Source organism: Musca autumnalis, unplaced genomic scaffold (assembly GCF_047663935.1).
Source record: "Musca autumnalis isolate F117 unplaced genomic scaffold, ASM4766393v1 scaffold_1, whole genome shotgun sequence".
Classification (NCBI taxonomy): domain Eukaryota; kingdom Metazoa; phylum Arthropoda; class Insecta; order Diptera; family Muscidae; genus Musca; species Musca autumnalis.
In genome coordinates, this window is record NW_027411644.1 from 332268719 (window position 1) to 332296062 (window position 27344).

Consider the following 27344-nt stretch of genomic DNA (forward strand, 5'->3'; position numbering starts at 1 on the left):
TCGGTTTATATATTATTAGGGTAAAATATCATTCAGCAAACAACTATTATTTCACGAAAATTTGCTGAAAATTGCAATGAAAATAGCTGTTATTTTTGTTGATTTTTAGGAGGTGAGTAATACAAATTATAGTGCAAATTATGGAAATACATAATTTCAAACACTAATAATGGCAAAAAACCGTTGTAGTAGCGATAGAATAAGCTTCAAGTTAAACACAAACTGCTTAACCATAAAGTGTTGCAAAAACTTAAATTGCAACAGAATCTGCTTAAAATCAAATACAAACAGTAGCAAATTCATTTTCACACAACAAAAATGTGTATTATTCCAACAGAAGAACAACAAAACTCAAAGAAATACACGTGTTAGTTGCTCGTGGTTCTTTGTTCGAAACGAGCGAAAGATTGTGAAGATATTTTTTAATAAGTCACAATGAAAAGAAGTAAATAAAAAGAATTCGACAAAAAAATTGTTAAAAAATCTCACTAATAAATTAAATTTGTTTTTATAAAATATTAAAGCAACGACTATGGGATTATGTCTGACTATTTTGAAAGGCAAAATAGAAATCATCATCCCAAATAAAAAAACGCGACCCATACACTATCAAATTTTTCTTATGAAACATTTGAGAATGTGTGTGCGAATGTTGTGGACTGAGGAAAATCATAATAGGTTTGGTTAATTTGATTAATCTCCTTAGGTCATATAGCTCCATTAATTAAAATCTCACAAATAATGGCCTTCGCCCTAAAAAGGAAAAACTTAAAAACAAAATAGTTTTGATTTTCAAAATGAAATCCAGTCAATTGGATGAATATGCACGGTGCTCTTGAAGCAACTTTAATTGGAAGGTGCTTACACCTGGGAAGTTTTTGCGGATTTTTAAACTACAATGTTCAAAAGTCAAAAAACAAAAAAAATCACCGGAAAATTCTCGAGAAGATCGACCTTTGTGGAGGTTTCAAATTAGGACAATGTATCGCATCCCTATAAAACAACGTCATGTACTGTGCGCCTTAACTAATTTTAAATAAAAACCGCTTACACCTGGGAAGTTTTTGCGGATTCGGAAACAGCAATATTCATATATGAGAAAAAATCCAAAAACAAGTAAAAAAGTATCAGTCGGCTTTGCCGACAGAGATATACCGTCAGCCTACGTATATTAAAACAATTTTTCCCCAAAAAACGTATGTATTTAGGGGTTTTAAAAATTTTGGGCGTTTGAACCAACAAAAATGTTGATTAGAATTAATGATCAAAAGTTTTGCGGAGGAGATATTTAAAAACATGGATCGACATAGACCATTATGGAAGTGGATCTCCAGCCACTACATATGGTGCATGGGGTTTTTACACCCTTCGGGCTGTTTTCTCAAGAAGTATGGACTTGCCCCCGAAAAAAACTTTTACCTTCGCAATTGAGGCAGCTAATGCAAGTTGCTTCAACAAAAGTGATTCGATATCAGGTTTTAAAGTGAACTTATCCGAAATTTTGTGTGGTAGGTACCAGATGGAGTTGACAAATATAGTCCATATTTGACCTGATCTATATCAGGGAAATATATTAGGATGTGTAAAGTATGGACCAATTCGGCCACTCCCTTCAAGAGTTATCGTACGAACAATTTTTCCGAACATTTTTGAACTTTTGTGGGGTGAGGTACTTAAAGTAGTAGGGTTTTATGCAACTTTCATGCTATTTTCGCAGGAAGTATGGACTTGCCCCTAATGAAACTTGTACCGTCATATTGGGGGCAGTGAATACAAGTTGCTAAAAAAAAAATCGAAGCGATTCGAGAGATGACCCTAAACTGAACTTTTCCGAAAATTTGTGTGGGAGGTACCTGAAGGAGCGGATTGATTAAACCCATATTGAAACCTTATCTAAGTCTGGTAAACATTTCAGGATGTGCAAAGTATGGACCAAATCGGTTTCTCCCTTGAAGAGTTATCGTGCGCACAATTTTTCCGAACATTTTCGAACTTTTGTGGGGGAGTTACCGAAGGGAGTGGACCGATATAGCCCATCTTCGAAATTAAACTAAGTTTAGGCAAAATATTACGAAAGCCAAAATTTCAACCGAATCAGTTCATCCATTCGAGAGTTATCGTGCGCTCCAGCCAGACAGGCAGACAGACAGACGGACGGACATTGCTCAATCGACTCCAAATTGTCTGAAACACATTTCGTCCAAACACACTTGGAGTCTAAAACCATTATTTCGATGAGCATAAATGCTGAGGGTATAACAAGAAAAAATAGCTTCAAGGATTTTGAAATAAATCGAGGTTAAAATTCACATTTTTAAGTTTTTTTTTAGGTTTTTGCGATTTTGCTTAGAAACCGCAAACAAGGTTGACTTTTGTGATATTTTCGTAGGTTTTACCATTTTTGAGATATAGAAGTTCTGGTCACATTTTTAGGTTAAGTTCACGATTTGATTGAAAAGGTAACTCTTATCGAAATGGGACCATAGAAAATCTTATAGCTGTAAAAATTGGATTGGCTTTCATAATTTTTCTAGGTTGTACCATTTTTGAGATATATACATAAGTTTAAATTGTTTCATAAGGAGACAATACAGTCAGTGAATTGTCACAATTTGAACTTCTATATCTCAAAAATTGTAAAAGCTACGAAAATATCGTAAAGGACAATCTTGTAGAGAATTTTCACAACTACGACATTATCCGTAGCCCCATTTCGATAGGGCAAAAAGCAAAATCGTGAAAACCTAAACACCCTTAAAAATGCCAACTTGAATCGCTATTTATTTAAAAAGCGCTCCTGCGATTTTTTTTTTTGTTTTTTCTCATCTATGAACATTGTAGTTTCAAAATCCTCAAAAACTTCCCAGGTGATATTTTTTTTCTCAGAAGCCCCCATCTGAATATCTGAATTTTTTGCTCAAATTGGTTGTAACTTTGCATTTGGAGTTCCCAATGCCCCAGAAACATACCCATCAAGAAATGAAATTTCAGGCAAAGATAAATCTAAATAAAACAGCAAAACAAACGTTTATTTATTTTATTTTTTTTTTTTTCTAAAATGGCTTGTGTTTCACTTTACACTATAGGTAATTTAGGCAAAAACTCAAAAACTCTCGGTATAATTCGAAGTCAAAATCAAAATTTCGAAGGTAGAATTAAAAAAATATTAATAAAATTGTAAGAGTTTGGTAGTTTGGTCCCAATAGAAAATCAAATCTTCGACTACATTTTCGTCGACGATTCGTTGACGAAATTACCGAAATCGTCTTGTACGACAATATGCATGACCAATAACTAAAAATACATTTCGCATATAGTCTTCGAAATTCCCTTACTTGTCTAATGTTGAGGAGAATGAAACGCTAATTATTTAATTTACTTTTCATAGAATTTTTTTATTTATTTACAAAATATATATATATATATACGTATATCAAAAATGTTGTATAGTTAAATGCACAAATTTCGTTTACATGCGTCATCTATGAATATTATCCTAAATTGATTTTGGGTTCTTCATATTTAAAATGGGGATTGATTAGTGTTAATTTTGTTTTTGTTGTTGTCGTATCCTTCTCGATACAATCGGGACAAATTGTTAAATTAATACTTGATCGCATTTATTTTATTGACTCGGGCAATAAATAGGAACAAATTATTCACTAACTTTTCTTACAGATTAACAAAAAATATATAAAATAATCGTTTACCATTCAACTCTCTATGCTGTGGCGAAAAAGCTCGTTTAATTAAAAATATCTGACCGTTTGTTACTACGTTACAATTAATTACTTAACGAAATGTGTTACGAAAAATGTTAATTTTTGGTTTCTACAAAATAACTCATACTTGGCTAATAAAATAATGGTTACAATGGCCTGAGGTTAATCTTAACGGTTAAATAGCGGAAAATACTCAAGATATTGTTTGTGGTTTCGTTTGCAGGTTAGGGACAAAAATTTGTGCGCTCCTCGAGAATGTCGTTAATAGATGGGATAGCTAGGCACAGGCTCCTCACTAAATGATTCTTAAAGTAGTTTAGTATCGTATCAAATGGAAAATGTAGCATCATTGAAAGATTTTCTTAAGTCAGTGTAATGGGGTTTCCGCCTTGAAACCTCAAAGCTGACCAGCCAGGGCACACGATCTACAACAGAACTTGGCATAGTATTTGTTCTTGCAGTAGCGCCCCCTTACGATCAGGTTGCAGTTAGCGAAGTGACCGTTGTCAATGCACTCAGGATTCAAGGGTATGGTAGCTGTGAGAAAAATAAAAAATGAGCTAAAGGCACTCATCTCAAAATTATACAAGGTACTTACATTCAATGTTTATATTCTCCTCGCTGAAGCTATAGCTAACAGAATTGGCAGCCTTGCAACCGTACTTGCCGGAATCAGTGGTACTGACGTTGTTAATAATCACACGATAAGGTTCACCTGTACAAAGGAAACCATGAAATGGTCTGACATCAAATCAGAGAAGACGTTTACTTACGAACTGATATTTGGACTCGTTCACTGGGCACCAATGGCAGACCATCCTTTGTCCAGGTTACATTTGGTGTTGGGTATCCTTGAACGGAACAGCTGAGGGCAACAGTTGATCCAGGTTGATAGGTATTTGCGGGATCCTTGCCAATGACAGCATTGACGGGAACTATGTAAAAAAACACACATTTCAGATGACAAAATTCCCAAAACAATTGAGCTTGAACGTTATGTAATGAAACTATTGTGACTGACACCAGATGCCATTTGTTAACTAACATAACTTGCAATAAAAGACATACTTTCACAATGAAGACACCTCGCGATAATAATATATAATACTCTAAAGCCAAAAGTACAACGAACCCATCGTTTTTCAATGATAGCTTTTCGGCAATCAAGGAAAATGTACTTTAGGCCATTCTATTTGGTCGACTTCAAGGATATTTCTTGTCTCTTAACCCCCGTGGAAATACTAATACTTTTTGTGAACTATTTTTTGTCTAATCACAAGGATGGACTTCCATTAATCACAATAAATATTAATTACAGAATAAATCGATAAAAAGATCAAATTTTGTCCATTTTCCAGAGCTCCGATTTGTGAAAAATTTTTGCGAGTATGATTACTCGAAGAGTACGATTATTACAATAAGTCATCCGTGTACACGGCCATCCACTGGTGGATGCTGCAAAATACTTTTAATTTAATTATTTCTATAACTCTTGGGCGTTTAAGCATTTTTTATAATTATTTTTTAATATTTCGTTTGTAGCATGATTTATGACACCATTAATGCTCAAAAATTTTGAAATATGTAATGAAACAACAAGAAAAGTTAAATAATAATTCTCCCTTATATACTCGTATTCTCTTTTCCTATTTTGCTCACCATTGGTAAGTTTACTCTTCCTTTGTTTTATGTGCAGCACTTGCGATTGCTTCTTGTTGGAAAATAAGAGTGGATGTTAAAATGTTCCAAAAAAAAGTAAGAGTTTACTCTAATATCACTATCGAGTAGGATTATAAATTATTTGCTTTTCGATTTGTTGCCAAACGTAGCGAAACCGGTACGAACTTAGGATGTTACGTCCGAAATAATAACGATTTCTAAACGAATTACTATGCAGTGAACTAAAAGAGTACTCGGCAAGAGTAAAATCTGATTAATTTCGAGAGTATTTTACTCCCACTCGAAAACGAACAAAGAATATATCGCTCATTTACTCAAAGAGTGTCACATCTAAAAAAAATAGTTTCGAGAAAAACGCGTTTTAAGTTGACGATTGAAATTTGACTTCCCAACTTAAAAACTATTTTACACCAAAAATAAAATAACTACTTGGACCAGCTTTTGCAAAGAGCTACCCAGATGTCAGTGCTAAATTTCCATGCAAGTGCTTCATAAACTCAAAAAAACTTTTTTGTTGATTTATGCAAAACTCCTATTAAATAATTTGTAACTCATTGAGTTTTAGAGATATCAACACGAAAATATGGCACAAGATAAAGAAGAAGTTGTAGCAAAAAATGGAAATTGCTAACTCAGAGAACACATTTTTTGACTAAATGAGCGAAATTCTCTTTTATTCGAGTGGCATGGAAAAATAGAGTACACTCGATTTATTTTATCTATCCTCAGGAGTACTGCCGCTCGAATTAGAGATGTCCTCTGGATGGAATATACAAATTTGAGTCGTAAGTCTTTTAAAAAATCAATATAAACTGTTAATAACTTTCATATAAATTTCTAAGGGATTGGATGAACTTTGCCTTCCCACTTTTAGGCCGAGGTTATAGACTTCAGTGGCCCTGTTTACTGTTAATATGACCTGGTACTTTTACAATCGATCTGACAATCCTGATCTTCGAGTTATTCTGTATTATTATATTCATTGTTAATGATGGCAGTCCATCTTCGTGAACTAATAACTCATTTAACCAAATTTTCAGATATTCCAGGTTTGAGACCTATAGTGGGAATGACAAACAATCGCAATTTTTATGGCGGCCATCTAAACACTTTCTTGGGTTATGTTAATTTCACGCTCTAAGTGATACTTTATATATGTATATGCCAAAAAAGGTACATATAAGAACATTATTATGCGAACTTGTTATAACTAGCCATGTCATAGTTTTTCTCATAAGCTTTCTAAACATATCCATTAGATAATAATCGGATTATTAGAAACGGTTCTAATCCGGTATCTTCTTCTTCTTTATTTGCAAATCCGTATTCGGATATTAGCGATCATACAATGTTAATTATTACAGAGTTATTTGGTTATATGTTATAAAATTAAAAATTTCATTCTATAATAGCTAGTTCTCTGTTTCTGGCGGCGCTTAAAAGGCTTATTTCATCTTGGTGTCCTGTCCATTCCAGAATGTTTTTGATCCATGTTATTTCTCGTCTCCCTCTTGGTCGGCGTCCTTCTATTTTGGTTCTTATGATTGCTTGGAGGAGATTATATTTGCTATTTCTCATAAGGTGTCCCAAATAAGCAGTTTTTCTCGTTTTTATCAATCTGATCATTTGACTTTCGGTGTTCATTCGTCTCAGTACTTCATTATTTGAGATGTGATCTGTCCAGGATATCTTTAAGATCCGTCGGTATATCCAAACCTCAAACGAGTGCAGTCTTCTTTCGTCTGCTGCTTTAAGAGTCCATGTTTCTGCCGAGTATAATAAAACGGACCAAATGTAGCATTTAACAAATCGTTTTTTAGTTTCCATGGTTATGTCATGGCTCGTTAGTATTTTTCTATATTTAAAAAAAGAGTTTCTTGCCATTTCAATTCGGCATTTTATTTCCTTTGATATGTCCCAGTGGTCATTAATTTGCACTCCGAGGTATTTGAATTTGGAGACTCTTTCTATTTGAGTTCCATTAATGCTTAAGGGAATGTTGGATTCGATATTTCTTCTACTTATAATCATATACTTCGTCTTCATTATATTAATCTTTAAGGCATATGACGTACTAGAATGTTCTAGAGCATCTACTAGCTTTTGTAATCCTGCGAGGCTGCTTGCAAGTAATGTGGTGTCGTCGGCATAACGTATATTGTTTATGAATGTATTATTTATTCTAATTCCGATATTTTTTCCACATATTGACTCCTCAAAAATTTTTTGGGAATATACATTAAATAGAAGAGGGGATAGTATACAACCCTGTCTTACGCCTTTTGAAATAGGAACATCGTTGGTAAGTTCACCATCTATATGAATGTTGGCTCTCTGTTGCCAGTACAGGTTTCTAATGCATTTAAGGTCACTTTCATCTAATCCAATTGATATCAAAATTTCCATCAACTTGTCATGGTTGACCGTGTCAAATGCCTTCTCGTAGTCGATAAAGCATATGTAAACATCCTTTTGCACATCTCGGCAGTTTTGTATTAGTACATTCAAACTAAGTAGGGCCTCTCGAGTACCCATGCCTTCCCTGAAACCAAATTGAGTTTTTCCCATATGTGATTCGCATATTGGGTATATGCGCCTATGTATTATCTTTAAGAATATTTTTAAAGCATGGCTCATAAGACTTATTAATCTATAGTCTCCGCACGTCTTCGCATTATTTTTCTTGGGAATCGTTATAAACGTAGATTTCAGCCAATCTTGAGGGTATTGTCCTGTTTCATAAATTTGGTTGTATAATTTCAACAATAGTTGTGTGTTTCTTTCATCTAGTAATTTAAATAATTCAGATGGGACTTCATCCGGCCCGGTAGCCTTATTGTTTTTCATTGAATTTATGGCCATATCTAGTTCACTTTTGGTAATGCGTCTTCCTCTAAAATTGGTTTCTCTATCTGTGTTATTAGTTTCTGTTCTTGTAGTGTCGGTAAAGAGACTTCTAATATAGTTTTCCCAGTGTTTTTTCTTTTCTGCAGTTTCGTATATGGCTGTATTATTCTCAGCAAAAATAAATGTAGATGATCTTTTTGAATAAATTCCAGATGCCTCTTTTAATTTTTTGTGAAGATTGAAATCGTCATGTAGGATTTGGAGTCTTTCAATTTCCTGGCACTGTTTATTGAGTTGCGCATTTTTTGCGGCCCGAGTTGCAATTTTTATTTCTTGATTTATTTCCCAATATCTTTCATAGTTAGAATTTTTGTGCTTGCTCCTTTCTATGCGAAGCGCGCGTATTTCGTCCGTCATCCACGTGTCTTCTCTTTTAGATGTTGTGGTTCCAAGGATATTGCTGGTTATGGTATTCATGGAGTTTTTTACATTATTCCATAAATTCTCGATGTCTTCTCCATCAATATTGTGCAGTTCTACATTAAGGTGATTTTTCATGATTTGTTTAGTGGAGGGATCGTTTAATTTTTGAATGTTAACTCTTTTCTTTGGTTTTTTCTTTCGGATGGTAGTTAGCTTTATCTGTAATTTGCACAGCAGAAGGTTATGGTCCGAGGGTACATCAGCTCCTGGGTACGTAGAACATTTATTTATGCAGGAGGAATATCGCTTATTTATTAAAATGTAATCAATTTGGTTTCTAACAATGTTTCTGTTATTATCCTGTGGCGATTTCCAGGTGTAAAGTCGTCTTGGATGGAGGCGAAACATAGTATTCGCAACCTTAAAATTGTGTTCCTGACAGAATTGTATCAGTCGTTCTCCTCTTTCATTCCGTTGTCCTAAGCCAAATTTTCCTGTGATTCCGTTTGTTACTTCTTGCCCAACTTTAGCATTAAAATCGCCCTGGATTATGGTAATGTCGTGGGGTTTTGTCATCTTTAATAACTTTTCAACGTCGCAATAAAACTGTTCCAATTCATCGTTATCACTATCGCTTGTGGGTGCATATACTTGTATTATATTCATGTTTATTGGTTTTGCAGATATTTTTATCATCATCGCCCTATCAGAAATTGGAACGTATCCAGTGACACAGGTCCCTATGTGACTTTTTACTATAATAGCAACGCCCTTTCTGTGAATTCCCTCTCTGTTTCCGGAATGATAAATTTTTACGTTCTGGGAAATAAATTCTGCATCCTCCGTCCACCACGTTTCACTGATACCCAGGATATCAATTTGTAGTCTTTCCATTTCGCTTATGGTGTTGTCTAGTTTTCCAAGTTCATAAAGACTTCTCACATTCCAAGTTCCTATCCTAAGTTTTGTTTTTGTTTTACCTCCGGGGATTCTTAGCACCCTCTGATTGCCGGAGACTGAGGGCCGTATGTTATTTTCTGTATTCATTGTAATTGTCCGGTATGTCCCCAATAAAATAATAAATTCTCTTAATCGGCGTAAAGTGCGAGAGTGCTACGAAACTTGAGTTTTTTCAGTTAACTTATGTTTGCATATTATAAATAACGTGACTTTTAGAATCGTGATATTTAAGGTAAGGTTACATTAGGCAAATATTTTCTCCAGCGACAATCTGTGTGTGCTTACTGAGAGCAATTAAACATAAATTGCATTACATTATTTACGCTCATTTGGTCTCAGTAAGCGCACACTGCTGTCGTTGGAGCAAATATTTGCCTAATGTGACCTTAAGGCAGGGACGAGCTTCTTTGCAAGGCAGTATAATGAGGGCGCCAACTGAGTTGTTTTTGCATTTGCTTCTCTCTCTCACGTACAGTGTACGTGTACATAAACAATCGATTAACATCATGTGGTTGTTGTTTTTTTCACCCATGCATACACACATGCTTTAGTATTGATGGAAATATTATGGGCGACGCTGCCTTGAGGCATACCGTGCTTGAGATAAAGCTTAAACCGAATAACATTTTTGCATGGTGACTTTTGCACAAACAATTTCAAAACTGGCAAAAAATAAATTCTCGAACAAAGCTCATGCTGCTACGGAATTCGATTTCCAAGACGAAGATTTAGTGAAAAACAACATCACCGGATGCGATTAATTTCGAAATTCAAAAATGATGAATTAAATATTATTTAGTCTGACAAAAAACAACAAAGAAGCATGGAGTAAACGCGCCGAATATGGGTCAAAATATTCTATAATATGCAAACATCTTCCAAATCGCTACGCATTGGGATGGGGGGATAATTTATAGAAACTTTTCATGCAATGCGTTCTACACCAGAACAACACACCACATATCGAGAACTTCAATACAAATATACAACAAATTATAGCAAAATACTTACCAACAACATGTGGTGTTGGCACTGCTGGTGGTCTGGTTGGTCGGAATGGATACGGGGGTCTTCTTGTAACCGATGCCTTTGGTGGTTCAATGATATATTGCAAGTACTGCGATTCGTCATTGTTTGCAGCACGTACCGGTCCTACCGCTACCAATGTTACCTTGATCGATGAAGGGCGGACACTTAAACGATTCCATGCCTCACATGTATATGGGCCTAAATCGGTCAATTGTACCGAACGGAATGTCAGCGAATAGTCACGGGCTAATTCGAAACGATTGCTTACTAAAGGCAAACGGCTACGATTGCGCCACCAATGAACCATGGGTTCCGGATGACCACCAGCAGGACAACGAACCACAGCTGGTCTATTTAGGGTAACAATTTGGGTTACATTCTTTTCACCATAGACATAAGCAGGCAAGGGAACAGGATCTGTATAGGGTTAGTTGCGGGAGTAAATAAAGCAAAAGCAACAAACACCACAAAACACATGCATTAAAATAAAACAAAAAATATTAAAATTGCATTCCATTAGGAATAGTTAGTACAAAAAGCCAAACACCGTTTCAATCAATGAATATTAAAGGGACGCCGTAACATACCTGTCACTTGCAATTCGATTTCACGTCTCACGGGTTCTCCCAAACCATTGCTGGCCAAGCACACATATGAGCCGCTATCAGTTTGACGCACTTGAACAATCGTCAAATCACCACTGGAGGTCAAAACGTAACGTCCCTGGTTAGTATCAACCTGAAACAACATAAACACATGAGAGAGCAGGACCAAATCTCAACGTGAAGTGACACTCACCACAACATTATTGCGTGACCAGGTAACATTTGGTGCAGGATTGCCCGTGGCAAAGCACCTGAGCACAGCAATACCACCCAGAGGTGTATTTACATCGATTTCAGCTTTCTGTTTGGGTTCTAGGGAGACCTTAACATTGGGATGTACTACGACCGGTGATGGAGTGGTGGGTGCTGTCGTCGGTCTAGTTGGTACAGCTGGATGTACACAGACAAAGCCGCATCCATTGCTGCAGCATTTGTTGTTTTCACGGCAGTCGGCATCGGTGTGACACTCACGGCCGCATACACCATCGCTGGCAGTCAAATGAGGACAGGTACCAGGTTTGTTGGTGAGACGGCATTCGGGCTTGAATTCTCCAGATCTTTCATCGGAAACTTCCACAGCGCATTGTTGACCATCGGGACAGACATAGTCGGCACATGGATTGTCACATTCACAGCGAGAGCATTCATCATCGACGGCCACTCGGCGTTTTCCATATGGACAGGACAGTGCAGCACATTCGTGTTCGTATTCTTCGCATCTGTTAACAGGCAAGACCTCGTTAACCGAAGGTTCGGCCTCTGTTGAAATGGAAATATAATTCATTAGATTCATTCATCTTGAGGAAATTATTAGAAAAAATCACGGACTGAAACTACCCCATCACCAAATAATACCAACAAATAAAATAACCCATGACCGATTTTAAAACCCCGTGCTTCTTATAGACTAACTACAGGGATGGACGTGCAATACGCTATACGATTCATATGTGAAGGTGCAATTAAATAATTTACTTGGTGTAATGGATACGAGCGGTGCAAATGATCGATTTTACGCTAACAAGGTGCAGGAATAAGGCGCCCATGCAGGCAAACTGGGCTTACTTGCGCAGTAGTTATAACAAGATTCATAGGAACGGAAGTTATTCTGGTTGCCAGCACAACCCGAATAAATGAACGATACACAATTGCCGCGAGCATCGTCGTAATACCAACGGCGTTCGGTGAGGGCCTGTCCATTGCAGCGTCCGACATCCACATGCTGCTTGCAGATATCTGAACTCATAACATGAAGGAGACATTGAGATAACCACAATCAAACAAAATCATGCTAATATGTATACCTTTGGTATCGGTGTATGTAGGCTCTTGGCCGATTATGCAGAGAGCTTCACACTCAGCGCGACTTTCAAAACGATTTGCGGTACCTTGGCAGCCGCTATATGCAAACTGTTCGCATGTTCGAGTCTCTTTGTTAAAGTAGTAGCGAGTCTGCCACTGCCAGCAGGATCCTTGCGAGACTTCCTGATTGCAGACATCTAATTTGGAGCTCAATTCGATTAGACTTACCCGTACAACACTACACTAAAGAGATGCCACACAAACTTACCAACTCCCTTGAATTCGCCACACTGACGTTCGCATTGTTCCCTCGACTGGAATCGGTTGCCGTTGCCGCCACATCCGGTATAGGTAAAGGCCACACATGACATACTTTCTCGGTCGTAGTGCCAGGCTGTGGTGCTGTTGTCGCATTCGCCAGCTTCCATGGGTAGATCACAAACCGAATAGGCCTGCAAAGTGAGAAACAAAAAAAAACAAAAAATAAACACATCGAATGGGGCACGTTCTAACTCTTTACTCCACTTACGGGCGGCTGTGGTTCCTCACCACCACACATCGACATACACTCCCGTTCGGTAACAAAGTTATTGCGATTGCCACGACATCCCGTGAATTCAAATTCGAGACATTTACCTTCAGCCTCACTGAAGTGCCACCTGATCATGGTTTCGTTGCAATTGCCAGCCAAAGGTGGTAACTTACAAGTATTGTGGACAGCGAAGCACTCATCCTCACACTCTGACTCAGTGGCATAGTTGTTGGCATTTCCACCACATCCGGTGTACACAAATTGATCGCACACACCATCTTCACTGTTGTAATACCAACGAACCTCGTTCTCCAAGCAATTACCATGAGCAACTGGAAGGAAGCACTTGTTTGAGTTTTCATCTTCAGGACTGGCCGGTTCGGGCTCTGGTTCAGGTTGCGGTTGGGGCTCAGGTTCAGGCTCACCAAATCTATTGCCAAGGTCTACGGCTTCATCTTCAGCGGCACAACGTCTCTTACATTCTTCCTCAGTGGCAAAACGATTGCCATTGCCACCACAACCACCATAGTAGAACATTTCGCAGCGAGAGTACTGAGAGTCAAAGTACCACATGTTGACGTAATTATCGCAATCACCCATATCTTGAGCCAACAAACAGACATTTTCTTCCTCAGGTTCCTCTGGTGCTGGTTCGGGTGCTGCTTGGGGTACTGTTTGGGGTACGGTTTGGGGTACTGATTCGGGTTCGGAAACTGCAGGTTGCTCTTCAACACGAGGAGATTCAACCTTGGGTACCGCTTCTCTAACACATTGTTGGGAACAGTCTGCTTCGGTTTCGAAACGATTGCCGTTTCCTTCGCATCCACCGTAGTAGAATTGCCTACATTGATCCCGTTCCTTATCATAGTGCCATACAAGAGTGTAGTTGGCACAAGGACCTTGTTCTGGTTTTTCATCGCAGACATTGGTGCTGGCTGCTGGTTGTTCTGGTACCGGAGTTGGTTCGGGTTTCTTTTCACATCGTCGCATACAGCTTTCTTCTGAGGTGAACTTGTTCTCATTTCCACCACAGCCTCCATAGTAGAATTGACGACAGCGTTCGTCTTTGGTGTCGTAGTACCACATAGGTTCGTAGTTGTTGCAATCTCCCACCGAGGCAGGAATTTCGCAGATATCCTTGGCTGTATTAGACGAAAACAAAATCCCAAATCATTTATGAAAAATTTCATCAAGACGAAATCGGCCAACAATCGGCCACAACATTGACTTGCCAATAAAAGCGGGCGAACATCGATTGATCGGATGAGTATTTACAAAACGTATAATCGGTTAAACCGACTTTCACGTGTCCACAGCCATAAAGGGAGAGCAATTTCAGTTTACGTCTTGAAAACCCATCGTAAGTAATTCAAACTGAACTTATGTCACTTCCCAGATTTTAGGCAAATAATTAATGCTCTGGAAAAATACTCCCCTTTTAACTTTGATTTTAAATTATACGGACGAATGCATCATCTCCACTCCATGGCTGAGGACAGAACAAAAAAAAAATTACGAAAGACCTTACCAACTTCCTTGGGACAGTGGTTCTCGCAGGACTCCAATGAGGGGAAATTGTTTTTGTTTCCACCGCATCCTGTGTAATAGAAAGGCATGCACTTTTTGTCGGTTTCACTGTAATACCAACGTGGATGTTTCTCGCTGCAATCACCGGCTTGTTTGGGAAGCGAGCAATAATCTACATGTCAGGAATCGATCGTGCACGTGCATTGTTGGTTCGTATTCAACAAAGTTCGATTCATTCGATTTTTATGGGACAAAAGAGTGCATGGGTGGGTGTGGGGTATAGCAGGCAAACATAAAGCAAGCAATGACAAACATAGAGTGGGGAGAGAGGGGAAATAAAAATGGTAGATTTGTAAGCATTAAATATTCCATCACCAAATGAGGAGGGGGAGGTAGAAGATGAGAATAAATATGTACGTATGACCTTAACCGCCAAAAGCATACACCATTGGCATACAATAAATGAACGGACAGTTGGAAAATATGCAAACCTTTGTGGACTCCTGGCTGACGGCAATGGTAGTTACAAGCGTGTTCCGTGGGATAGTTGTTCTTGTTGCCCTTGCAGCCACCATATCTGAATGGACGGCAGACATCGGTTTGGTTGTCATAATACCAGCGTTCAAAGTTACCCTCACACGGTCCTTCATCCATGGGCTGATCACAAGGAGCTGCAAACAATCGTGGCGTGTATTCAAGTCCATTATTCGTATAAAATGCTACTTACGTGTTGTCTCACTAACTGCACAGAAGGCTTGACATTCTTCTTTCGAATCAAAGCGGTTGTTGGTACCAAAGCAGCCACCGTATTTGAATTGCTCACAACGGCCTCGTTCGGCATCGAAGTACCATTTGGTAAGATCGCCGGTGCATGGACCAGAACTCTTGGGCAAATAGCAAGCCTCCTTGCCGGTGTATTCCTGGCAAGTTTCCTTGCACTCCATTTCACTTTCAAAGCGGTTACCATTACCTTCGCAGCCACCATACCAGAATTTGGCACAAGCTCCGTAGGATGTATCAAAGAAGTATTTGATGCTGAAGTTACCACATGGTCCGGTTTCCTTTGGTAAGCCACATGCCTTCTGGGGTGGTTCCTTGACATTTTCGCAGCCTTCGAATTTGCTACCTTGGGCCGAGGTAACGCCATCCGGACAACAGCCGTATTTGCTTTCCAAACAGGTACATCCCTCAAAGTTGGGTCCCTTGGCGGGCGTCTTATCATCTGGACAACATTTGAATTCTGTTTGCGAACAGTGACATCCGTAATGGTGAGGTCCTTGGGCAATGGTAATGCCGTCGGGGCAGCAGCCGAATTGTAGAGTGTGACAGGCACATCCCTCGAATTTAGGACCTAGAGCAGGGGTAAGCTTGTCGGGACAACAACCGAACTCGGTATTTTCACAACCACATCCTTCATTATATGGCCCGCGGGCAGCTGTTTTGTTGTCTGGGCAACAACCATATGGAGCATACTGGCAGTCACAGTCTTCAAAGTTGGGACCACGAGCACTGTTAATGTTATCGGGACAGCATCCGTACACCGAATTTAGACAACAGCCTTCACCCAATGGACCGTGGGCGGGAGTTTCATTATCTGGACAACAACCGTAAGGTTCGAAAGTGCAAGGCGCACAGCCTTGGTTATTGGCACCGGAGGCAGGAGTGCGACCATCTGGACAACAACCGTGTTCTGAAGTTCTGCAGTCCGTGGAACCGGTAAGCGACGGAACATCACACCCAGCAAATTCGGGACCAGTAGCAGCAGTAGTACCATCAGGACAGCACCCATGGGTAGAAGATGAACAGGGTAATATGACTTCCTCTGTTTGGGGAACTGCTGCAGATTCGGGAACTTCAGTAGATTCGGGAACTTCGGTAGATTCGGGAACTTCGGTAGATTCCGGCATTTCAGTTGACACATAATTATCGAATTGTGGTTCGGTAGACATTGTTGTTTCTTCCTCAGGCATTTCGGTGGTTGTAGTGGGAGGTACAGTAGTGGGTTCGGGACAGCCTTCATTGTCTTCTCCCTCAGCAGGTGTGTATTTGTCTGGGCAACATCCGAACAATGTTTCGGCGCACTGTGACTTGGGACATCCTTCGTTGTTTTTGCCACTCGCAGGTGAAACTCCATCAGGACAACAACCAAATTCTGTATCTTTACATGTTTTGGGAATGGGACAACCTTCGTCGAAGGGTCCTTTAGCACTACTCTTTCCATCTGGACAGCAACCATACTTGGTCTTGCTACAATCTTTGGGCTTCTTACGTTTACATTTTTTGGGTTTGGATTCTTTGGTAATAACCGCCTCCAGAGTATTAGGTGTACTCCTCTCATATTCATCTTCTTCAGTGGTCCAAATGTCAACTGTTGTAGCTCCTTCTGTTGAGAGGGAACTGTCGCCAGAACTTTCGGTCGTTGAGTCGAAAATATCTGACGATGTGGATAAGCCCGGAGAAGAGGTTGTACCTTCGCTTGATACACCTTCCGTAGTTTCCGATTCCAAAGTGGTAATATCTGATACTGCCTCGGTTGTAGCATCTGAAAGTCCGGTTGTACCCGAAGGTGTAGTTTGTTCACTGACATCTGTTGTTGTGTCAGCCTGCGTTTCGGTACTAGAAGGTACTCCAGAGTCGGTGGTGAATTCTGTAATATCACTGGCAGTAGTTGAATCCATGTCAGTGGATTCGGCGTCGGTAGACACTGTGGAAGCATCGGATGATGTTTCATCAGTTGATAAGGTTGTTGCTTGATCTGCATCAGTGACAGTGGAACCAGATGATTCGGTTGATTCTTCCGTAGAGCTCGATTCAGTGGTAAAATCGGTGGAATCTGTAGATACTGAAGCATCAGTAGAAACAAAGCTTGCAGTGCTACCAGAAATGTCGGTACTGTCTGAACTATCCGTTGCGTCAGTTGTTGCGGAAGCATCAGTGGTAATGTCTGAAACATTTGTTGCTGTTGTTTCGGAACTTTCATCCGTTGTAGATGCATCAGTTGAGGCTGAAATATCTGTTGTGGTCGCAGTATCTGTGGTGACTGAAACAACTGTAGAATCCGAAGAAGCTGCTGTTGTTGATTCAGCCGCTTCCGTTGAGATTGAAACGTCTGTGGTATCTGATACCTGTGTTGTTGTGTCGGCTGAAGAAGTGTTATCGCTTGCTGTGGTGTCACTCGATGTGGTGTCTGTCGGAATTGTGGTGTCACTCGATGTGGTGTCTGTCGGACTTGTAGTGTCACTCGATGTGGTATCGCTAACATCGCTTGAAGTGGAAGCGGATTCTTCCGTTGAAGCATCGGTATTTGAAGAAACTTCGGTTGTAACGGGAAGATCGGTTGAACTGGAGACATCAGTCGATGCAGATGCGTCAACAGCTGTTGTATCAAGAGCATCAGTTGACGCTGTTGCCTCAGTAGAAGCTGGCGCATCGGTTGTTTGGCTTACATCACTAGTAGCCGAAGACTCCGTTGATGCTTCTGTGGAACCGGATATATCGGTTGCGGAATCTGTTGTGCTGGTAATGTCAGAAGAATCTGTAGTAACACTAGCGTCAGTAGTTTGAGTAGCATCGGTGGATGAGGACACATCGGTAGATCCTGATGCCTCTGTGACATCATCTGTGGTGGCAGGAGATTCAGTGTTTTCGTCAGTAACCCCATCAGTAGATTCAGAGGCACTTTCGGTTTCTTTAGTAACGTCGGTAGAAGCGGACAAATCCGTTGAATCAGTGCTTGGCGCCTCTGTGCTTGGTACCTCTGTACTTTCATCGCTAGTAGAAGAACCGGTTGTCTCCAATAAGAACTCTGTTGTACCTTCTGTGGCCTCAGAGCCCGAGGTTGATCCAGTTTCAGATTCAGTCACACCTGATTCCGAAGTAGTTTCCAAATCTCCGCTACCTTCGACGGTATCCATACTTGTCACGTCGGTGCTTTCAGTGTCATCTCCAGAGCCCTCAACAGTAGTAAAGGTTGCTTCCGTCGAGGCTGCTTCATCGGTAGTATCAGTCGGTGGGGTGCTATCACTCATCATGACTTCGTCGGTAATGAATGAGGAGACAGTTGTGTCTTCATCCAACTCAATTCCTTCCGAGATTTTCAGATCCTCACTCATCTTGACTGTAACAATGCTAAGCTCTTCGTCTTCCTCATCTTCGCAATCTTCTTCGTCTTCATCGGAAATTTCTTTGTCTGCGCTATCGACGGGCATGACTTCATCATCCGTGCAGGCTTGGGTATTACATTTTTCAGAAAGGGATTCGATTTTGTCTTGTTCACAGTTGTCAGATTTTGTTCCATTTGCCAAACACATGACCTCCCGTTGTCTTTCACCGCCTCCACATGGTTTACTACATTCTCCCCATGGACCTGTAAACCATTGACCAGGGCATTCCTTCTCCTCTCCTTCGCATTCTTTGGACGATTCAGGTTTCGTTGCAGCATTGCACTTTGACTCGTCAGTGACCTTTGTAACTGTATTGCCATCGAATTCTCCACAAAGAACAAGACGGGATTGGACACCTTTACCGCACGGAGAAGAGCATTTACTCCACTCAGAAGAAAACCACTGAGTTTTACATTTCTTCGATTCACAGCTCCTTGAAAGAAGAGGAACTTCGGGAGCACAAAACTCGTCAGGATATACTTTTCCAGACTTTGAACCGCAAATGGCCGTTCGTGTTTCCGTTGTTTGGCCACAGGCGTCACACTGAAAAAGAACACAGTTTCACAACAAATTCTCAGAAAACAATATCGCCACAACTTACTCCACTCCATTGTGAAATTATCCAATCAACTCCTTCACAAGGAGCCAACATGCATGTCGCTTCCGTCTCAGGTTTTTCCTCATCACAGTCCTCGTCACTTAGCACTCGTTTTCGACCGTTCTCTTCTATATAGCAGGTCACCTTGCGAGTCTTCTTACCTTCCCCGCATAGTTTATCGCACTGAAATCAATGAGATTCCACATTAGTAGTTCATATCTGGATGGATGGAGGATTTTAATCGGGACATTTTACTTACCGGAGTCCATGGACCCAGATGGTATTTCGGACAATTCTTTACATCACGATTACATTCTTGTTGATTCGCCGGTTTATTACCGACTTCTTGTAAACACACGGAGTCGTCCTCCACAGTGCTTTCTCCGGTTGGGGAAATTCTTTCACAAGTAACAGTACGATTCTGAACACCATCTGAACCACAACCCTTCGAACATTTGCTCCATTCCGATGTTTTCCAATGTGGGGCGCAGGGTTCAGTTCCACATTCTTGGCTTTCTGCAGGTTTTGTTTTTTCATCACAAAAGTGGTCACTCACTTTATCCAAATTGAAGCGGTTGTTACAACTGACATTGCGATATTGGATACCTCCGCCACAGGAAGCACTGCATGGACCGAATTCCATATGCGTCCAGTTGTAAACAGCTGGAGTGTCTGAAATAACCGTATGCGGTATACTGTATTCGTAATCTATGCTGACATTTTTATCCTGAACCAAGACAACAATATAAATCGACTCAGTAATGGGACCGCGACAGTGAAGCTGATCGGGTGCAGCGAAACCATGGGGCTTACGCTGATATGTCCACCATGAACCAGCAAAAAACATAGGCCTGGGGAAATCTATACGCCAATTTCCATTCAAATAGTAGTGACTGGTAAGGTTGCGGCACGCCAAATAATTATTCGAAGGGGCAGTCTCCGTTATGCGAATATTGGTGGCACCACTTGGCACCAAAAGAATGTCATTGTATCCGGCTGCCAAATTGTTTGTTGAAAAGTGATCCTTTAAGGTGCGACATGTAGTACCGTCTCCTCCGCATTGGCGACATTTGTCTTCCTTTGCATTTGACCCCAGCATCATATCACAACCTACCGGTAGGCATTGACCATCGACACAGACATTCAAATCTTCATCGTTACAACGGGTGCCATCGATAACCTTGGCTTTGTGTCGGTAGTAAAATCGTTCTCCCTGTGGCATGCAGTTCAGTTCACAAGGATTGGGAGCACTTTTATACGGTACCCAGTTGTAGTACATGCCATCGAAGGGTACATTATTGAAACGCGAGCACTGTTGGGCTCTGAAATCGGGTTCATCCTCTGGACAATCTTGGGTATTGCAAGAGAAGTATCGACGATTGCCACCATTACACATTGGAGAGCCGTCGGGCCTATAAATTAAAATAATGTAAATACAATTTTTGTTACACCATACCCCCCATTGGATCAAGTCTTACCCCGTTCTCAGGCACTCTCTTGTTTGGTAAGAAACACCACCGCCGCATGAACGCGAACATTCAGATGGAGAACTCCATTCTGTCCATTCGTTAGGATCATCACCTTCGCCTCCGGGAACAATTGAACTAGCTGGCAAGTACATGTTGGCGCCATTCTGTCGCTTAAGTCTATCGCCAAACTACAATGGAGAGGAGGAAACAGTTTTGTTATATCAAGGTAAAATATCAACAGATGTACATAATTGGTACTTACGAATCTAGCATGTGAGTGTTGCACACAAACAAGTATAATGAATGCTATCAAGGGCGGTAATCTGTAACGAACGAAGAGAATGAAATCAATATGATGTACACACAGAAATATATATGTTAGAAATATGTTTGGATCCAAACAAATATATGTTTGGGACTGATTGCAAACAAATATATGTTTACAACATTTTGTTACACATCTTCATTCAATTTGTTTGGATATAAACGAATTTTTTATGTTATAACATATTTTTCATGGGTGGAGAGAGGCTTTTTGTCAAAGAGCGTAACAACAGGGCTCTCGCTTATTTTATAATAAGGAGCTGTGTGTATATATATGTTTGCTGCAGAATATGTTTGGGATATATGTTAGAGAAGCTTTTTTTCTCCTTCCGTGTATATTTGGAAAGTTGTAGGTGTATCAGACATGAGGAAATTATATGAAATATTTGCATAAGAAATATGCATAAAGTTAATTGCATTGTTTAGATGTTGGAAATAATATCAACATCATTGTTGATATTTGTGTCGCTAACTGACTGAAAATGTTCACTAATTACCAAAACTACCGGCAAATACATAATTTGTACCCAATTTCCGAATTCCGATAAATCGATATACAAATCAATATGAATTTTTGGCGTGCTACATGTATTTGCAACATGTTGGTTGCATTGTAAGCCACTTTAATATGAGTACTATTTATTATATTATATAATATACGAATATGTATGCATCCAAACATATGTTAGAGACCCAAACATATATTTTGTTTGCTGCATTTTTTCTCTCCGCGTAGTCGATAACTTTCGGGAAATACAGAAGAGTCTCTAGATTCGAATTAAGCCACACGCAGAGAAAAAAATGTGATTGATCCAACAATATTCGAAGAGCAAAATATGTATGTAAATATATTGTTAGATTCTGTATGTAGTATTGTGATTCCAACAATCGTTTTTGTTAATTAGAACAATTGTTTTTGTTGTATCTAACAATAGTTTTTGTCTGCTGTACAATATTATTCTCTTTTCTTCGACAATTTTATTCTCTTCTCTCGGTATTCGATGAGTGGTAAAAAAACAATTTTGGTGAGTTTTATTTGTATGAATTCCTCTTATCTTTGTTATTTATTCTATCTTTGTTTCATGTAGATTCTTGTTTTTATTTGTTTCTTCTTTCTCGTTCTTCTTTGTGTTTTGATAGTTGAGTTACACTACAATCTGATAAGTGTGTGTTTTTGGTCGTAATTTGTGTTTTCTTTTCATATTTGCTATAGGTTTTGTGTTATTCCTTATGTTAGGGTAGGTGCTTTGAGGCGCAATGGAGTAGTTATGATAATTTCATTCAATTTGTTGTCTTTTTAGTTAAACCTAGCAAAACCTGGCCATGTGTTGTGTTTGTCAATACTCATAATATTATATTATAATATTATGTGGAAAGTGTATATGAGAATTATATACGAACAAATCAAAAATTTCAGTAACAGGTTTTCTGGGCTGACAATCGTTTTTGTAAAATTTCTAGATTATGATATTTCCTACCATCGGTATTGTTAATGATTTTTACAATATTGATATGGAGGAAAAGGTGGTATTTTTGGTTTTCGTGATTTTTTTAATTACCATTTTTAAAATGTAAAGAAAACAGTAAAAGATAGTTTATTGAAGATGTCAGTTAATCAGATGACGAATTGTCGTGATACTACTGTAGGTATGTTATGTTTATAATACACATTCATTGTTTTCTAATCTAAAAGTATAAATTATTGTCGAGTTTTAAAACAATCTACTTTGGATCAGTCGTTATCCAGATTATTTTTTTTTCTGATTAACACTCTGATTAGAACATTTTAAATACAGTTGTACACATTAACATATAGGTACTACATACTTATTTTAAAAAATAAAATTAAAAACAATGCAATACAATTGTGTTATTCTGCTTGTAAACCTATTTCATTGTAGATTTCTCCAAACTTCATTATAGCCAAATGACCTGCTGAGAAAATCCATTAAAGTAAATGACGCATATTTTTCGTTCACATTCGTTTTCCGGTGTGGAGTTGAAAAACAAAAATAATACTCCTAAAATTGTGTCTATTTTTGTTAGCCAAAATTGTGTAGTTGTCGTAGTCGCTTGTAGGCCGACAACATATTTTTTGGTACGTGTTTATACAATTCGTAAGAATATTATTTTTTATTTTGTTGCTATAAAAAGATTTTTTTGAGAATGTCGCACGGTTGAATTGTAACACAATTTCACAACTCTGCCGGAAATTTTAAATAAACTCCAAAAATCAATTAAATTGTTTTTATTTTGTTTTTTACATTATACACTAGCATGGACCTAGCACATTTTTTATGCTTGTGATATCCGATATTAAATATTATGTTTTGTTTAATATATATGTACATACATATGTCAAATATGTCTACATGGGTGCCATACAAAGATGCGCACCGACGTGGAAAACACGGAAGATTCTAGTGTATAGAAAATGAGATTCGCAAAGTTAGTTAGCTAGTAAAAAAGTTAAAACCAAAAAGGGGGGATCACAATTACAAAAGTGTTAAAAAATACTTATATTGAAAAATTGATAGTTCAATTAGAACAACACGATACCACGAGACTTTTTTAGTTATATCCTACGGAAAAAGGGACTAATTAAAAATATTCATTCAAAGTTCCGAAACAAATCCGGTTGCTCTATAGAACTGTAATACAAATACAATTACCTCTAAGCAGATTTTAATACGTCGGACTTCATACTATCGGATACCGAAAATAACCATTAAAACCATTTATTTCCTTGCGATTTTGAGAATTTATTTAACGAAAAAAGTTAATTTTGTAGATACCGTTACTTCAAATATTAACCAACGAAATGTTCGTTTTTCCGTCTTAGCTACCTTGATTTCTATCAAAATAAAATTTTTGGAATTTTTTTAAAAAAATATTTTAGCATTTTCGGCACAAAATATGGGATGGATTTGGACACACTGTGCACCCCCACACATTTAAATATTTTTATCAAACTATTGGGTACCTTAGTTTATGTTTGCTATCCATACATTTTTAGGAATCGGTGATGAAAAATCTAAACCACAAAAAAATCTAATAATAAACGAACATAAATTGCATTATGACCTAAAAGAAAGCATACTTTCAGGCATAACAGACTGTCGTTATAGATAACACATTACTGCGGAATGGAAATCAAGTGAACTATGTTCTGTTTTACAGATAAATCAAACTCAGCTTTGTCACCACTATATTCAAAGCATAGACTAATGAATGTTCAAAGGCTAATCTCTCACATAACTGAAAATATCGTATAAATAAAATTCGATTTGAAATCAAGCATTACATTTTCATTTAAAATCATGTTCATAGAGCATCATGGAAAGGTTTAGCGTTTAGCCAATGGAGCGGCATAGTAAGCCCTTAAACAAATTGGAAATATAACAAGAACTTTTACTTTTAATTTAGCCGTTTTTCTCCACTCGTTTAGATGTTATAATCTGAGTTTTTTTTTCCACTGTACAGCATAAATGAGTAGTGAACTTATAAGGGAGTTTTTTTTTTTGCGTTTAAAGCTTAGGTGTCTTCGCACGTTCTTAAACATGTCTAATGATTACAGTATGTAGGTGCCTAATATTTATGATACATTTCAATATCTTTTTGTGCATCTCCAAATACATCTCTAACAAATACATAAATTCTATCTACATTTTTAGGTATTTATTTCAACAACAAAAAATTGTGCAGTGACTGCCTGCTGGGGGCAAGGCGTCAAAGCGTAACGTTACATATCAGCGCCACTACCAATTCATTGCAGTATTGTCCCTCCCGCTGCTATTGGCATGTGAAAGTCGCGTGCCACTCGCAGCAGTGACAAAATGAATTTGGCAACGAACCAAAATCCAAAATCAAACATCGCCAAACAAACAAAAAAAAAACAGTCACTTTGATTATTCGTTTAGATCGCATGAAAAATTTGGGGGTTAGGCGGGGAGATGTGAACACGGTCATGTCTCTGCTGTAGCGTGTGGACGAACGCACGACTGGGACACAAGAGATTATCGTTGTTCATTATTTTATATCACCGTATCACAACACTGGCGTCCTACTGTCTACGTTTATGGCCATAATTTTATTAGACATTTTTGTATGGTGTGCGTGCAATTCATTGTATTGAATTCTGTCCGTATTGAATTTGGCTATAACAGTCACTGTTGTTACTGTTTCTGTTTCGATGGTAGTTGTTATTTGAGTGAAAATAAAAAAATACATTCATATATACCTACTTATATTTGGAATGTTTATATAAAAACCAGCAGAGATATAGGCTTAGTTTTTAGCAATTTAGTTTACATTTAATTTTGTATATAATTTTATAGACAACTATGAATTATGTTTTCCACATTTTTATGTTAAATAAAACAACAAAACAAATGTTAAAAAATTTATTTTTTATTTTTTGGTAAACTAACAAATGTTTCGCACAGGTATAAAGGAAAACTTTTATTGAAAAATTTTAAAAAATTAAGAAAAAATAGTTTTCATTCGAATCCCACTACCAAATAGGACTTGTTGTAATTAAACGTAGTTTAATACAAAAAAATCAAGAAAATCGAAGAGTACAATAATTATTAAAAACTGATTTGAAATATTAAATCACGAAAATTGCATCCAAGCCCGCTGTGCAATTTTTTTTCTATTTTTATTGGATAACTGATAAAACAGCAAAATATACAAAAAGGTAAAAGGTATTTTCAGATTGCACCAATATTCAAGAAGTTATGAGTGTTTCTTTGCGTATAGTTTTCACAGAATTCGAATTTTTCAAGGCGCAATATCTCTGGAACCTTTAGTCAAAAAAAATTTAAAAATATCCTAAAATGTTTTTCTGGACATCAACACAGCAAAAAATAAAGGGAATGAAAACGCACTTTTTGCAAATTATCCGATTTCACTCAGAAATTCCCATATCCCTATTTTCGAAATGTATTGTTTTTGAGGATCGATTACCATCTACCAGCCAAATTAATACTTGTTGTTTTTGTAGCAGCATTTAAACCTACGTAGAAGCGTAGGTAAAATGCTGGGTTGGCAGCCTCTGGCCGAAACACTATGGTTTCGGGTCAATCCGGTACGAAAGAAGCCGCTGCCGTGGGATTGAAATTGAAAATTATTAGTAGATTAACATTACTTCGTCCACTTGGTAAGATGTTACCAAGTGGACAAAGTTACCAGAACACAGTGTATGTTATGAATACCCATCATAATATAATTTAAATCATACTCATACTCGGATATAAGAAATACAATGATTTTGTAATTGCAATAAATTTTTGCACGGTTTACTTTGTCTTATTATCAGTACATTGTTTATTAATTAGTTGCACATAAACTACCTTGTGCTGTCAACTACCGAATACCATCCCTCGTTTGACCTACAGTACTTATTTTCATGACTCAATGACGGGGCATCTCCAACCAAGAGCGTAACAAAAATTTCTTAGTGAAACCTAAAAAAATTAATCATGAGTGTCTGCTATTTTTCTTTATTACAATGAAGATCGAAGCCTTAGTAACGTCTCGATATGATATGCTGTGTCCAATAACTCGGACAGTGACGATGGTAAGAAAAAAAAAATGGATCATAATGTCTGAAGAAATGGAAACGCTTTTTATGTTACCGCAAGGCGACATTCTTTACACGGAGACCACCCACACAAACGAATTGCTGTTCAAATAACATTTTTCAAAAGTCTCTATTAAAGCAATTTCAAGAAAAACAAATTAAGGTTTTTGAGCTTTGGCCTTTGGATTACCTATTCAAAATTATCTGTTTACAATTTTAGTGTCAAATGTAATGTGATGCTTGAAAATCGCCTAAAGGTTAAATAAATTTGTATCTACATGCTCTAAAATCAATGAAATGCATTGAGAACCAATTGACACACATTTGTTGCAACATCAACTAAAATGTGTCATCCTGTTAGCCACCTCAGTTTTTTTAAACAACAACGAGGTGCTAAGTAAAATAGAAAAAAAAATAAACAAACAATTCAATTCTTCGAGTAGTATGCAAAATCAAAAGTAAAATAACATTGTGCACTTTTTAAACAATTACATAGGTTTGTGGTGTGTATAATTACACCTGTTGAATTGTAACAAACCAACAGAAAACAAACAACCTTCTGATAGACCACAATTTGTA

At 38.1% G+C, this 27344-nt stretch overlaps 1 protein-coding gene across 4 annotated transcripts in view; it reads right to left on the reverse strand.

The window, feature by feature from the left end:
• Positions 1-3369: 3369 nt before the first annotated feature.
• The window catches only part of Ppn (proteoglycan-like sulfated glycoprotein papilin), a 52792-nt gene continuing 28817 nt past the window's right edge, over positions 3370-27344 (reverse strand). Inside the window, exons 2-18 of one of the 4 annotated variants that reach the window (XM_073962977.1) lie at positions 21120-21180; positions 20867-21045; positions 19648-20800; positions 19392-19571; positions 15355-19333; positions 15119-15298; positions 14629-14799; positions 13098-14242; positions 12837-13020; positions 12571-12765; positions 12332-12502; positions 11460-12025; positions 11249-11399; positions 10644-11078; positions 4496-4657; positions 4321-4437; positions 3370-4259 (exon numbers count right to left, since the gene is read on the reverse strand). In XM_073962977.1, coding sequence (XP_073819078.1) covers positions 4120-4259; positions 4321-4437; positions 4496-4657; positions 10644-11078; positions 11249-11399; positions 11460-12025; positions 12332-12502; positions 12571-12765; positions 12837-13020; positions 13098-14242; positions 14629-14799; positions 15119-15298; positions 15355-19333; positions 19392-19571; positions 19648-20800; positions 20867-21045; positions 21120-21180 — 9169 coding nt within the window. In that variant the 3' untranslated portion in view covers positions 3370-4119. The remainder of the gene's footprint in view (positions 4260-4320; positions 4438-4495; positions 4658-10643; positions 11079-11248; positions 11400-11459; positions 12026-12331; positions 12503-12570; positions 12766-12836; positions 13021-13097; positions 14243-14628; positions 14800-15118; positions 15299-15354; positions 19334-19391; positions 19572-19647; positions 20801-20866; positions 21046-21119; positions 21181-27344) is intronic. The other 3 variants (XM_073962979.1, XM_073962980.1, XM_073962981.1) reach the window with 3 other exon arrangements.